We start from the raw sequence: 13,612 nt of genomic DNA, 5'->3' as shown, positions 1-13,612 counted from the left end.
CAGCCACTAACAAACGTACGTTGCGTCCTGAGCAAAGTAATATGGTGTAACTGTTTAAAAGCACACAACTTCTGCATGTCAAAGATGTTGGATTGGTTCAGCAATTCAGGTTTTTTTTTTTTTTTTTTTGAAACTTTCCACCTAGTTTTAACAACGGAAGCTGGGAGAAAGTCCTCAGTGAAGCTTTTAGAGATTGGCTCTTAGGTCTAGTATAGTACAGAGGCAGAATCAAAAGTTTCTTCATGATGGCAACAAGATGTCTGTCAGTCTATTAACACTGTCTCACCTGTGTTGCTGCAGCTGTACCACTTCCTCTGGACATGTCTTTTCCTGCTCAAATCACCAAAAAAAGATACAAATCAGTTTCCAACAGTACTTTCACTTCCAGCACAAAAGTAGTCAGTGGGCTGATGATGATGCTACAGAACATTCCCATTGTGTTAAACATTGACATCATCCAGATTAAATATTCTTGACAAGAATTAAACTGGCCCTACTGGGATACAGCCACTCTAAATCGAATCTATTCCCCCACTACCTAAATGCAGTGAGAGGAGCTGAGGCTGAGAGCACTGATCCAAAGTGAAGTTGGTTCTGGTCTCTCAGCAGTTGGGAAATGAGGTGAGTGAACACAACACTCAAACCAAATGGACTCAGACATTTCAACCCCACAGAAAAGAATGAAGAGACTGAGGGAGACAAAGAAATCCGAGTAGTGAAATAGGAACATGCAGACAGACGCAGAGAAACCAGGGCACTAAAGTGGACACTGAAAAGACTTTGTCTTTGCCTCGAGCTAAGAGCAAGTGAGGGCCAAGAAATGCAGAAACACTTTCTAGGACCCTTTAAGAAACAATTAAATTAATTAGAAGATTTAGCGAGATTTCAGGCAGCAGAAAAGATTTTACAAAGCATTACCAATTGATCACCCACGTTACTGACAACTAGCAGCGGATGGAGGGTTGGAATGTGCCTTTATCTAATTTGACTGAATGCATTTCATTTACTCATCTGCAAACTAGGTTTCTTTTCATCCTGTGGCTGCTTGTGCTTTTCAGGGAGCAATGTACGTGTAAGTGTAAATGATGAAAACATGAGTCTCTCTGAATTGCATTAAAGTAAATAATTGGGTTTTAAAAAGGTCAAGTATATTAACCTTTGGTTCTGTCAAGCCGTAGCGTCTTATTGGCCAGTCTGAAAACAGTGCTGTTCATGTTCAAGGGCTCGTCGCTTCCAACCTAAAACGAACAACGTAAGACATAAGGAAAGGACTCCAGGACTTCAGCTGCACAGTTTTGGGGGATGAAGCATCGAGAAAACACACATGAATGCATGTAATCCTCATTGCTTATTCCACTGACAAAATAGTTTAAAACATTCAATTTTGAGTGATCACATTAAAATTACAGATTTGATATAAATATTAACATGCACCCTGACGCGTAAACTGTTGCCTAGCAACGGCTGCTGCAGGCAGGAGAGGGCTCAGAGGACAGACTGACAGAATTTTTTTACAACATTTAAAAAATGTCAGACTAGTCTGCTTGACTGAAAAGTAGAGGTGAGTCATTAATGTGAATTTACGTCACAGAAGTATAAGATTATTACAATGAGATATTAGTTATATCCAGGTTCAGCTTCACAGACACTCTAGTGTCACTTTCAGCCATGACGGTTGAAGTCACAATATATTAGCAGAGGGATTAAACTGAAGCAATCAATTAAATTATTCCTTTATAATTGAGAGAAAGTAACTATTAATCAAATATGCTTTATCCAAGGAACTACTCAAGCACTGCTTACATATTATGGTCTCATTCATTCATACAGACACTCACCATGGTGACTAAGGCCTCTTGCAGCTTGAGATGGTGTTTCTGTAGAACGGCAGAGAGGGCATCCTGCAGTGTCTTACTGGACTTCACCATGATCCCCACTGTCTTACCAGTGAAGGCAATCTCCAGCCTAAAACACGCATGCATTTCCATCATCGCAAAGTTAGCACAAACAGTAAAACTGAGCCAAATGCAATGTAGCATCATTAAAATCTACCCATCCAAAACCTGTAGTAACAGAGCAATCTGCCAGCCAGATATATCTAGTAGGAAATCCAAATCTGATCATTTGATAATGTATTCAATGCAAATGATGACTAAAATGGTAACTACAAAGAGAGCCAGTCTGGTGTTAACACAAGGACTTCCCTCTAATATGGTGAGAGGTGTCATGCTGTAGTGGGGATGTGGGTGTGAAGGCCTGCTAGGGTGACAAAAACTGAAAAAAAAAGAACGAACAAGGAAATGAAGGAAGTGACACAGTTGACTCACGCAAACGTCACCCTGAGCTCTAGAGAGACCTGCTGATCCCTCAGTACGGAGCAGTCCTGGTCCAACGATAAGGGCTGCTGTAGAAGGAGCAATGGTGTATCAGGGAGAGAGAGAGCAATTAAAGTCACTTTCAGAGATGTCAGCATCAACTGGGGATACTTGAAAATAAGTTTCACAAACTCTCAGAAATGAAAAGAGGGAGTGAGAGGTTGGGAGGATGTTAGAACAGGAAGAGGGTAGTCATCTTTCTCATACTGCCTGTTGCAAAACAACTTTGCTGTGTGCCACAGTAGATATTTTTGAACAACTTCTTGACTTAAAAGCTGTCACTGGTGCTATTGACACAGCAGTTAAGGGTTCACCTTATCCTTGCCATGAAGGTAGATGATGACATCTTTCAACGGGAAGCCTCTCTTCTCACACAGACTGGCCAGCATGTCTTTGATGGGTTGACCATTACAAGTGGGTGCCAGGGACGCACTGCCATCAGGTAGGTAGACACAGCAGTAGCCCCCCTGCATCCCTATCCGACCCCCACCTCCCTGCTCTGGAGACCGGGGACTTGATCTGCCATTCTACGTCACAGATTGAGAAGAAAGGAATTAACAATAAAAAACACAAGACTTTAAAGCATAACTAAACTGTAACATTTTTGTCATTCATGTCTGCCTCTATTATCCTCAAATTTTAAATTATCACTGATTTTCCATAAGACAGCTCCAAACCTTCACAAATGCACTGACCTCTATCTGCCTGTAGAGGGAGCCGAGCTCCACACTGCTGCTTGACTTGACCGACATATGCAACTCTGTTAAAAAACAAGAAAAGAGCCAGGGAGAAATTGTGAAATAAAGTCACAGGATGTATATCAAGGCATAACACAAAATCTGCCATTTAACAGGCACTACCTCCCCAGGATCCTCTTTTCTGTCGCTGTTTCTCCGAAGCACTCTTGCCACCTGGCAAGCTGTGAGTGTCTGAAATTTTGTTCTGTTTGGAACAGTAATGACAAACAGCAAAATGAGAATAAGAATCACTTTTCCTCATCCTTGCCCCTGAGTCCATTTCCTCTCCGTCACTCTACCTTCTTCTCACTTAACGAGGGGCTTCTGGTGGCCACGTCCTCCCATGATCCCAAGCGGTTCGGCTGAGGGAGAACTTTGCCTTCTATATTACCCAAGGTGCAGCTCTGGTACAGAGGGGAGCGTACAAAACGCCTGTAGCTGTCCATCTTCATCAGTTTAAATATCTGACACAAAGCAGGGACCAGCAGTACACACAGTCAGCCAAGGCACCAACAATGTATTACTGGATTATTTAGCTAAAATGGGAGTGTGGTACCCAAACAGACCTGAGCTTGAGCCTTGTTGAACATGTCAGGTGTGGGCTGTTCCAGGTCCTTCTCCTCCGTCTTGGCTGTGTCATCGATGTTGACCGAATAGGGAGCGCTGTCTGACAGGTAGGTGTTGTAGATGGAGCGAGCCGCTGCTTTCAGCTGGAAACACAACACCTCCATCAGACTGAAACTTTCTGAAGATCAGATATGACCTGACCTTTGTTTCCTAATCATTTTTTGGATGATGAGACATGAGATACAATGAACGAACTTCCCTTTCACTTTGATCTGAGTAAAGCTGAATGTGTAACTTTCAATACCTGCCTAAGAAGTCAGTCTGAGTATATATATATCTATACACTGCCGTGGTGTTTCCTTGTTAATTGTACCAAGAATCAAATCAACCCTTTCCAAGCATCCACACTACAAGTCATACAATCAATAAGTCACTAAAATCCAATTAATTGAGCTGAGCAACCGCAGAAACTAGGCTGATGTGTGGACAGTCAACAGCCCTGTCAATTTATGCACTTCCTGTTTCTTCAGACAGAATTTAATCAAGCAAACGCTACTTTTGCCTAGGTAGAAGATACAAAATAGATTAAAAGATGATTATAGCTAGTATAAAAGAAGATCTAAAAGAAAGGATGATTGAAAAACAGCTTCATCCGTCACTGAGGTCAACAGTAAATGATTGAACCCCACTTACTGTATATAGAACAACTTCACTGTTAGAGGTTTGGTCTAACAATGAAGGTGTACACAGACATAATTATAGCTACATAAATACATTAACAAATACAAATTGTCCATAAGTTTATCATAGCCAAGTAACTCAAAGTCTAACAAATGCACCTAAGTAAAAATATAAACTGCAGGTTACACAATCTACATTTGTATTTGTTCACCTCTTCAATCTGTATTTTATTTTATAATATCCACAGTAATCATTATTCTTCCTTCACTGTAAACATTCAATGTCTTTGAGAGAAATTATAACAAAGAGTATAACAAAAAACTATAAAGTGATTTTATGCAAAGTAAAACACAGCACAATGAATCACAAATGACGCGTAAGATGGTAAAACAACAAAACAAAGTGTCAGCATACCTCATTCAAAGAGGTGGCTGGGATCTTCCTGAACTTTTCACAAGCCTGCCAGAATAAAATGTTCTCCGCACTCACCTCAGACTTCAAGAAAGCCTGTGGAGAACACACACATAACCGGGTAGGAACATATTTGGGACGCCTTGTGAGTGGTTGTTAGACAGCAATACTTCAATTATTCCTGTACTGGTTGAAATAACAACATAGGTGTGTTGAGTGTGTCTCACCGTAAAGTGATGGACTCCATAAGGGTCCTCCAATAGCTTCTCAAAGGAGACGGCCCAGCTCAGCACGCTGTTAGCTGGGCCAGCCTCTCCGCCCGGAGTCCCTGGAAGGCTGGAGCTGCTGCCTCCACAGCCTCGTGCAGTCATGTTCAACTCTACAACATATCCAGACACAGACACACCCATTTATCAACACAGAAAAACATGACTGAGAACGCGACAGAATGAGACATTTTCTTCAGTCGTGCACAGACATGTTTCAGTTCGTAGGAAACGCTGGTTGTTTCTGCTTACCTCCATCTGACACTGCCTGGCTCTGTGAATAGAGAAAGAGAGAGCAATGGATAAGGTAGGCAGAAAAACACAAACAAAAAATAAAAAATCTTATGTGATGGAATACACCTTGAGGCCTACTCATGGACTATTATTGTATTTACATATAATTCCTCTAGTAGTAGCTGGGCAATTCAACATTCACCTGAATCATTCAAACAAAAGGACTTTATCTAACTTTACCTATTGTCTCAGATGTGACAATCAAAAGTAAAACAGACAAAAAAATCAAAAAATAAATCACAAAACAAAAAAAAGCACTGACAAAAATGTGTGGACGTTCAGTACATTTTAATATTACAGCAACAGTTTTACAATGTACATAGCATATTGTACTCGAAATAATATTTATACAGAAGCTAGACACATATTCAAAAAGCATACTGGCATACATTTAGGAAGTGAAATATGAACACCAGCTGCATGTGTTTTGCCTTTTGTTTTTTTACTCTGACAATGTAGTGCAATCAGTCAAAGCTGCTTACACAGGAAGTGGTTGTGAAACTGATGACAATGGCTCTCATTCAGCTTTCAGAGCTCACAAAATTGCCATGTTGTAAAAGTTTCATTTCGAGTGATTTCTTCATAATAAATACTGCCAATGAATCATGCGAACTCTTTGCACATAAACCTGTGCCAACAACCGTGTTTGCATTTTATCAAGGTATATAGATATTGATCAAACCCCCCCAGGGAGGTATGTCAGCCGGTTAACTGGGTCCGTTTGAACTGAAATTGAAGGAAATGATGGATGTTAAGATAACTCACACACAGAAAAGCTCCTGCTCAAGAATCCAGTAAAGTAAAATATTATTCAGACACAGTGGCTCCCAGCCCAAGACCTTGCTCTGTGCAGTTTACATGTGCTTTTTTGTCTGTCTGGGTTTCCCCAATGCTCTGGACCCCCCCCAACCACAGTCCACCAACATGCACTAAATGGTCTAACTCTAAAAATTGCCCAGAGGTGTGAATGTCAAGTTATTTCTATAAGTAGCAACCGGTAATCAGGGTGTGAAGTGTATAAAAATAAACCTGAAAGTAACATTGTCCCCATTAAACAGTCACTCACAGCTTCAATGCTCTTTGAGTTACTGGAAAGTACAGAAGTAATTTAACATTTTACTCATATACAAATGAAAAAGGACAAACAATCAATCTGAGTTTTGTGCCACCTATTAAGTTTTATCTTGACTTGAATCCCTTATACTTTGACCCCCCCCCCCCCCCCCCCTCATTTATACTTGAAATTTAATATCTTCTTCAGCGTGGAATGAAGTGATCTATGCTCCTTAACACAAGAAGAATGTATCCGCATTATCAAAGTTGTATCCTTAAACAAACTGTCAGTAAGTAAGTATAATGTATGTGTGTGAGACTTTTAGTGCAAGCAGAGAGAAAGTGAATAATAATTATGTTCCGCAGCAGCTCAATAATGACAGCTCTTGGCAATTGATAATCTTTGCCCATATAAGGCTGATAAGGGCTGGTTGTTTCTGCAGGTGCGAGCTCCACTGTGGCTCCACCTCTTCAACTTTCTTCTCTTTTTTTTGCTCTACTGCTCAAACTCTGGCTCCAAAAACACAACATGTCAGTGCCTACAAACGCACTTGCCAGGAGAAACCAACACACACACTTAATCCACAGTTCTCCACAAACTGAAAGCAGATGATTCATCAACGCCTTGTTTGTGCACCTTTCGCTCCTCGTACACCACGGCAAAGAAAAATATCGGAGGGATTAGGGTTTCTCTGAAAATCCTTTTCAAGGAGAGACGAGATATGCAAACGGGAGAATCTGATGCAGCACCAATTGTAGGAACATTTCCAAAATCACAGAAAACACACAAGTGCCCCCTTCTTTTTTTTTTTTAAACCATAGCAACATCCAGGTCTTCTCTGCCTCTCTGAAATGCATCTTTATAGACACTTTTCACACCTTTTGCAGAGCTGAGCCAATTCAAGAAACGTAACTGCCTTGCGCAGAGTACACCAAAGCCAACTCGGCCTACACATGACAGATTGGCAAACAGGCATGGCTTGATTTCCGCTTCTGACTCAAGCGGGCCCGGTCTGTTTTCAGCAGCAACCAACTGTAGCTGCACAGCATGGTTGGTTCAGACACTGCTGAAGGATTTGGGATAGATGATACAAGCAAACACATAAAACTGTATTGACTGACCTGGATCATCAACGCAGCAGTGTGAACACGGTTAAAAAAGCAGACTGTAAAAAAGTAGTCCACGATTTAAAAAGACATTCCTGTTTGGCAATTAATTACAAGGATTCTACTTGAAAGGAGGCATTCAGAACAGACAACACACTTAACTCCAACGTATTCCTCTTAAATGTATTCTTGCATAAACGAACCACTGGATCCAAAAGGACAGCTGCAGAACCAAACCAAACCTAACAAGAGTGTTGCCAACTCACCATGTGGCCAACAGGAATCCCTAGAGCATTGCAGTTCTTCGCCATGGTGGCCCAGACACCGGACTACAAGCCGAAGTCGACTGAATGCGATGTGCACACCGTCAGGGGACACAGTAAAGTGCTCCACCCAAACATTATGCACACTCTTCACACACACACTCAAAAACTCATCACTTGGGTCTTCCTGTCACTTCCTGCCTGGAAGGGAAGTCTTGCCATAGCAACAAGCCACAAAAGAGGAAGTATGGTTACTATGATCAAACTGTTCTCAGCCTACGTCTTGAGAAACACTGTGATGTGGGAACACAGACAAGACAAATGCACTCATTCCTCTTTTGATGTAGTCACTGTATGAGTTACTAGACACAGTTTACAACCATTATACGATCCATAGCAGCGATTATACAACTACAGTGCTGCATCCGTGCTGTTTTTTCTTGCGCATGTGTCACTTTTGTTCTTCTTTTTAATCATAGTTGCCCTTTACTTTAAAGTTATTTTTAAAAAAACAACCCACAATGCTTCCTCCTGATATTCACCTATTTTAAAGATAGTGCCCAGAAGTGAAATTCGTGATATGATTTGATATAGGTGGTAGGTGGCTTCAACAACTTCAATCTCACTTTGAAGTGTTCAGAATAGTTTTTAAAAAAAAGCTAAACTTATGTGCAGTGTACCATCGCATTCACATTGCGTCAGACGTGCTAAATGAAATGGGTATTATTCTGCAACTATAGCAATTAAGAGAGTGCACATATATTCCGAGTAGTGTGTGCAAATAGTACACTATACTTAAATGCATTGCCAAACACTGTTAAGCCGGTATGCACATATGTGTATGGTCATACCTTGTTGTCCGCCCTGATGCCAGCGGTTATTGTGCAACATTTCTCATATTTCCTGAACTGCTTCTGTGCTGCCACTTTTGCCAGGTGGGAGAACCTGTGATAAAGTCCTCTGAGAGCGACCATGTTCAGGGAAACAAGCGTACTGCGAGTGAAGAGGAGAGAGATGACAATGAAACCAGCACAGCCCTGGAATACACAGGTAGAGTTAATTAACAGCTCCGGTCTTACCTGTTGGACGAGTCCTGACATGCGCACTAGCTAGGAACCCAGGTGAAGTCAATTAGCTGACGTTTGTCACTGCGTGGGTTTGTTTGGCTATCAGAGCTCAGTGGCTTTGTGCAGCTCTTGAGAAATAGGCCATATTATATCCACCACAGGCCAGTTGTACATTGTTTCTGAACTTTAAAGAGTTGGCAAAACATTATTTACTAGCAACACATATTGTAGCCTGCAAAGAGTGAAGGGAAATAGTAAAAAGAGAAAGCTGTGAGACAATTGTAGCGGATAGCAGTTTGAGGTGTCAAAACAAATGTGTTGTTTGTAAATGTCCCAATAACAGGAATTTTTAGCATCGTGGCTGGCTTATGTCGTATACTATGTCTGGTACAGATAGTTTGTCAAATGAAGAGGACATTTTCTTAATGTAACACCCAAAAAGTGAGCCTCAGCTGTAACTTTTTGCTTCACCTTTAACTGTACAAGAACATTAGCTTGCAAACTGCTTGCTAATTTGCTAACAATAAACTGTTAGTCTGTAAACATGTTAACTTGTGCAGTAGCAAGTTGGTGTAACATGCTAAAGTTATCATCAACTTATTCTAATACTAATGTTAGCATGTTACAGTATCATACTGTATTCAGTATTAGTTAGATTTCTCTCCAGGATTTAGTTTGTGGTGCTAAACCAATGTCTTAAGTTTCAGTTTTGAACTCAGGATGAACAACCAAAGGCATACAATGAAGCACATACAAATTTGTAGAAAAAAGTTGACTAATTTCAACAACACCAATTTATTTTGGCCATGTGCTAATGTCAACATATGCCAAATATGTTAATGGTTTGGCTTCATGGCCTTCATCAGAGCATTAGTATATCCAGTATCTTTGTCAGAGATACAACTATTCTGTCATAAACTGAATATTTGACATGTCAAAATACAAGTAATAATCAAATACAAGTAATAATCAACAGGTTATGGCTAGACAGTAAGGTTTGGTTGAGGTTAGACTGACAGGAAATACAAATGAATGAGGAAATAATCCTGGCCTATTTAAACTCTCAATGATTCAACCTGACTTTCATAACAGTACAGTATCTTTGATGAAAGAGTGCTAAGGTGACCATTTGAATCCAAAACCTGTTTGGTTATTTCTGTGTGAAGTTTGCATAAACACCTGTTTTCCTCCCACAGTCCAAACACATGCAGGTTTGGTTAACTAAAACTCTTAATTGACTTTTAGCTGTTAGGTTTATGAATGTGTTTTGCAATCTGTCCAATGTGTACCCAGTGCATTGAGGAATAGGCCACAGCTGACCCTGAACAGGAAGAATGATAAGAAAGAAAGACTGATAATCAGCAGCACACTCTACTGGCCACTTCATGAATAAAAGGATGGATAAAAAACATGTATTTCCAGGCTTCAGTTCTTCAAGTTCAGTTAATTGGGCCGTAAAAGTGTCACATTATGTCATGTATGCAAAGGCAGTGGACAGCATGCTTAAGTAAACCACTGATAACAGACAAAAAGTCAGCATGCCTGTGTTTTTGTAACAAATGTACAAATCAACAACATAAAAAGCAACAACAGCCTAACTGTCATCATTGCCATTGCTACCACCTACAAGAAATACAAACGGCGGTATTGTTTGTGCTATAATGTTCCAGGAATGAATTTATTTGCATTGGTATCAGTATTTATAATCAGACTGCCGTGCCTTTTCTGACGCAAAGACCATTAGGTTAGGCAAAGCAGAGTCATCATTCAGCTGTACATGAGGAGGAAACAACACCACCACAGGTAAAAAAAAAAAAAGACAAACATTTGAGCATTATAATGTTGTTTTTTCTAGCTTTATAATGATATTTAATACCTAATGTACAAGATGTTACATGTTTCAGTCAGAGGGCATTTTCTGCTCCTAATAGGTTTAAATGTTCATAACTTTTAGAAGTTAATATGAGTCTTTTCCAACAGAGAATGGTGATGAGATCTCTTTTGCTTGGTCATCTCCTCATAGGTAAGGAGCCACTTTTTCATTTTACATTTTTTTATGTTTTCCTTATTCTCTGAATATGTATGCCTGTTTAGCTTTACACTTTTATTTTATATTTGTTTTATATTCCAGCTGCCGTTGGCTCTGACTGTGTTCCTGCCCAGTGTATGAGATGTGACATCAAACAAGAACCTCTGACAGGTAAAGAAAAAAAGAAAGAAAGAAAGAAATCAACCGAAACCTCTCTTTCTATTTATAGACTACATCTAGAAATGGTATGTAGAAGCTAATGAACATGAACATTGTCTCTTATAAATAATTGCGAGGTAAGAGGCAAAAGTTCTTAATGCTATTCCTTCCATCTCTGTTTTTCCCTATAGATTCTTGTCCACGCTGCCCAACCAAACCAGCACAATGCATCAATGGTTAGTGCCATCCTTCTTTTTATTTGTTTGCTTGAAGATAAATCCTTTGAATTTTACATGTGGTATGTGAGAAACAGTAATTGGCCATGAAGTGTGGTGGTACAATGAGGTTGCATGTTATGATTTATCCTAAAATTAACTTTATGGATACAGTGTCTCAGGTATGCTCTGTTTTATATAAAATGCTGACTGCGACTGTATTCATTCCTTTCCATGTTTAGTATCTGCAGATATTCCATCAAACTGCACAAAAGGTAAACTGTGACAGTATCTTCATATCTATCTATTTATCTAATTACCTAACACTCTCACTGTTGCTTCCCTCCCCTTAAGTATACTCTTCCCATCAGTCTTTCAGGTTTGTGTCAACAGCAGTGTGTCAGAGCCAGAGGAGGGTGATCGTGTCACTCTAACATGTGTCCATAACTTTCTCAATTTGACTCTGACGTTTGGGTGGAATAAAGATGAGAAGGAAATCCCGGAAGGCCAAAATAAAAGCGAGCTGGTTCTTGAAAAAGTGTTTTCACATCATTCAGGCCAGTACAGCTGCTTTGTGGAAAGCGAATGTGGCTGTTATGAGGCTTTGCCACATGGTGTCACTGTAAACAGTAAGTAGACATCTCCCCACATATTTCACATAGCCACAGATTATCTTTGCCCTTGTAATGTAGATTGTGCATTTCATTAACCAGAGGCTTGAAAATAGTCAATTTTACAATTTCTGAATTGAATTGCTTTTAAGATATGAATAATGAAATGCACACATCTGACCCTTGATGTGTCTGCCTTTGTAATTGTGTCCTCATCTAGGCAACACTGTGGTGATCCTGGTAGTCTGTGGTGTTGCCGCTTTGGTCCTGGTTGTGATTATGGGGCTGGCTATGAAGTTCAAGCTGAAAAGAGACAACGGTAAGAGCTCAGTTCAGGGGCCTAATAGAGTGGAGAATAAAAACAATAAAGTCAACCATCTCTTTTCTTAAATACATATTCTGGAATGCAAATGATGATGATAGATATACTGTATGTGTATGTTACTGGTATATTTCAAATAATTAAAGCTTAAATAGTTCAACATTTTGGGAAATATGCTTATTTGGCTTTCTTGGCTTTGGCTTTCTATCTGTAAAATAAAAGGCCAGCAGCCAATTAGCTTAGCTTAGTTCAAAGGCTGGAAACAGCTACCCTGGTTCTGTCCAAAGCGAACTTAATCCATCCACTAGAACCTCTAAAGGTCACCAATTAACACGCAAAATGACGATGAGCAATAAGTGTCGTAAAAACTCAATTTGCTGCTAAATATCAAGTAAACTACTCGGTGCTGGGAAGTGAAGTAAAATTTGTTATAATTGAACAAAGCCAGGCTAGCTGTTTTCCTCTGTTTCCAGTCTTTATGCTTAGCTAACGACTGCTGACTCCAGCTACATATTTACCATACAGACGTGGGAGTGGTATGGCTCTTCTTATCTAATGTCCTACCATAAAGCAAATAAACATATTCCCAAAATGTGAAACTACTCCATTAAGTTTTGCACAATCTCTATGTAAGTTTTTTAAGTGTGACACCTCCCTTTCTCTCTCTCTCTCTCTCTCTCTCTCTCTCTCTCTCTCTACAGCTAAACACAAAGAGAGGATGAAACAGAGGGCACAGATTGGACTGAGTGGTGCTCCAGCTCCATTCACACCAAGAGGGTCTTAAATAAGAAAAAGTCTATCACATTGAACAATAATAACACTAATATTGTATGGTCATTTTCTGTTGTAGTTGTAGTATTTCATATAGAAATAAAACCTCTTTAATCTCTGTCTTTGAAGCTAAGTGTGTGTGGTCAGGTGAGGTTACAAGCTTATGTACAGCCATTTCCTGACAAGGGTGTATCCATTGTTTAACACAGCATTAATGTCAACCACGCCCACTAACCAGAAAGCCTGTTCAGTTGAGGAAAAGAGCCTAGAAATGTTTTAATCCAGCCACAGGACAGGAGGCCTGCTCAAACTAATCCCGCTGAATGCTCTTCTCACTGGAACGCACACTGCAGATGAGCCACACAGAGCAGCATTATAGCGGCTGGCATGTAATGGATATATGGAATGTTAATGGTATCCAAACCTCTCCGAGAGAGATGGATTGATGGGATTTGAAAGTTGATTTATGAACACAGAAATAATAAATTCCCTGGTTCAACAACATGATGTAATCCTTTGAAGTTTATGTGTTAAACTGTATGCATACTGCCAGTCCTCAAGCTGCCCACAGTGTCTTTGTTTTTCTCCAATAACAGCTTCCCCCCACCTCTCAGCCATATGGCAAAATGTCTGAAAGTTTTTCTATTTTTGTGTGTGAGTGTGTCAGGAAGGAGTGTTTACTCA

At 40.0% G+C, this 13,612-nt stretch overlaps 2 protein-coding genes across 4 annotated transcripts in view; one reads left to right on the top strand and one right to left on the bottom strand.

Moving 5' to 3' along the window:
- The window catches only part of rgs14b (regulator of G protein signaling 14b), a 10,862-nt gene extending 2,064 nt beyond the window's left edge, over positions 1 to 8,798 (bottom strand). Inside the window, exons 1-13 of one of the 3 annotated variants that reach the window (XM_035669750.1) lie at positions 8,606 to 8,798; positions 5,290 to 5,311; positions 4,999 to 5,150; positions 4,775 to 4,867; positions 3,679 to 3,822; positions 3,412 to 3,576; positions 3,236 to 3,317; positions 3,071 to 3,135; positions 2,690 to 2,902; positions 2,328 to 2,404; positions 1,839 to 1,965; positions 1,157 to 1,238; positions 287 to 330 (exon numbers count right to left, since the gene is read on the bottom strand). In XM_035669750.1, the coding sequence (XP_035525643.1) occupies positions 287 to 330; positions 1,157 to 1,238; positions 1,839 to 1,965; positions 2,328 to 2,404; positions 2,690 to 2,902; positions 3,071 to 3,135; positions 3,236 to 3,317; positions 3,412 to 3,576; positions 3,679 to 3,822; positions 4,775 to 4,867; positions 4,999 to 5,150; positions 5,290 to 5,311; positions 8,606 to 8,728 (1,389 nt within the window). In that variant the 5' untranslated portion in view covers positions 8,729 to 8,798. Of the gene's footprint in view, positions 1 to 286; positions 331 to 1,156; positions 1,239 to 1,838; positions 1,966 to 2,327; positions 2,405 to 2,689; positions 2,903 to 3,070; positions 3,136 to 3,235; positions 3,318 to 3,411; positions 3,577 to 3,678; positions 3,823 to 4,774; positions 4,868 to 4,998; positions 5,151 to 5,289; positions 5,312 to 7,757; positions 7,914 to 8,605 lie in introns of those variants that run through there. The other 2 variants (XM_035669749.1, XM_035669751.1) reach the window with 2 other exon arrangements.
- A 2,005-nt stretch (positions 8,799 to 10,803) lies between these two features.
- On the top strand, positions 10,804 to 13,412 carry LOC118333804. The gene is made up of 7 exons (XM_035669591.1): positions 10,804 to 10,844; positions 10,953 to 11,021; positions 11,201 to 11,245; positions 11,467 to 11,499; positions 11,596 to 11,853; positions 12,056 to 12,154; positions 12,859 to 13,412. The coding sequence occupies exons 1-7, from the start codon at positions 10,805 to 10,807 to the stop codon at positions 12,939 to 12,941; spliced, it is 627 nt and encodes a 208-aa protein (XP_035525484.1). The 5' UTR covers position 10,804; the 3' UTR covers positions 12,942 to 13,412.
- Positions 13,413 to 13,612: the final 200 nt, after the last annotated feature.

The sequence above is a fragment of the Morone saxatilis genome, unplaced genomic scaffold (assembly GCF_004916995.1).
Source record: "Morone saxatilis isolate NCDOM2014 unplaced genomic scaffold, NCSU_SB_2.0 Contig22, whole genome shotgun sequence".
NCBI classification, from domain to species: Eukaryota; Metazoa; Chordata; class Actinopteri; family Moronidae; genus Morone; species Morone saxatilis.
The sequence above is the reverse complement of the archived record's forward strand: the minus strand, read 5'-3'. Positions and strand labels throughout refer to the sequence as shown.

Coding starts and splice junctions, on each gene's coding strand:
- LOC118333804 (XM_035669591.1), top strand. CDS start 10,805: ATGGTGATGAGATCTCTTTTGCTTGGTCATCTCCTCATAG. Junction 10,845..10,952: donor GCTTGGTCATCTCCTCATAG/GTAAGGAGCCAC, acceptor TTTATATTCCAG/CTGCCGTTGGCTCTGACTGT. Junction 11,022..11,200: donor CAAACAAGAACCTCTGACAG/GTAAAGAAAAAA, acceptor TTTTCCCTATAG/ATTCTTGTCCACGCTGCCCA.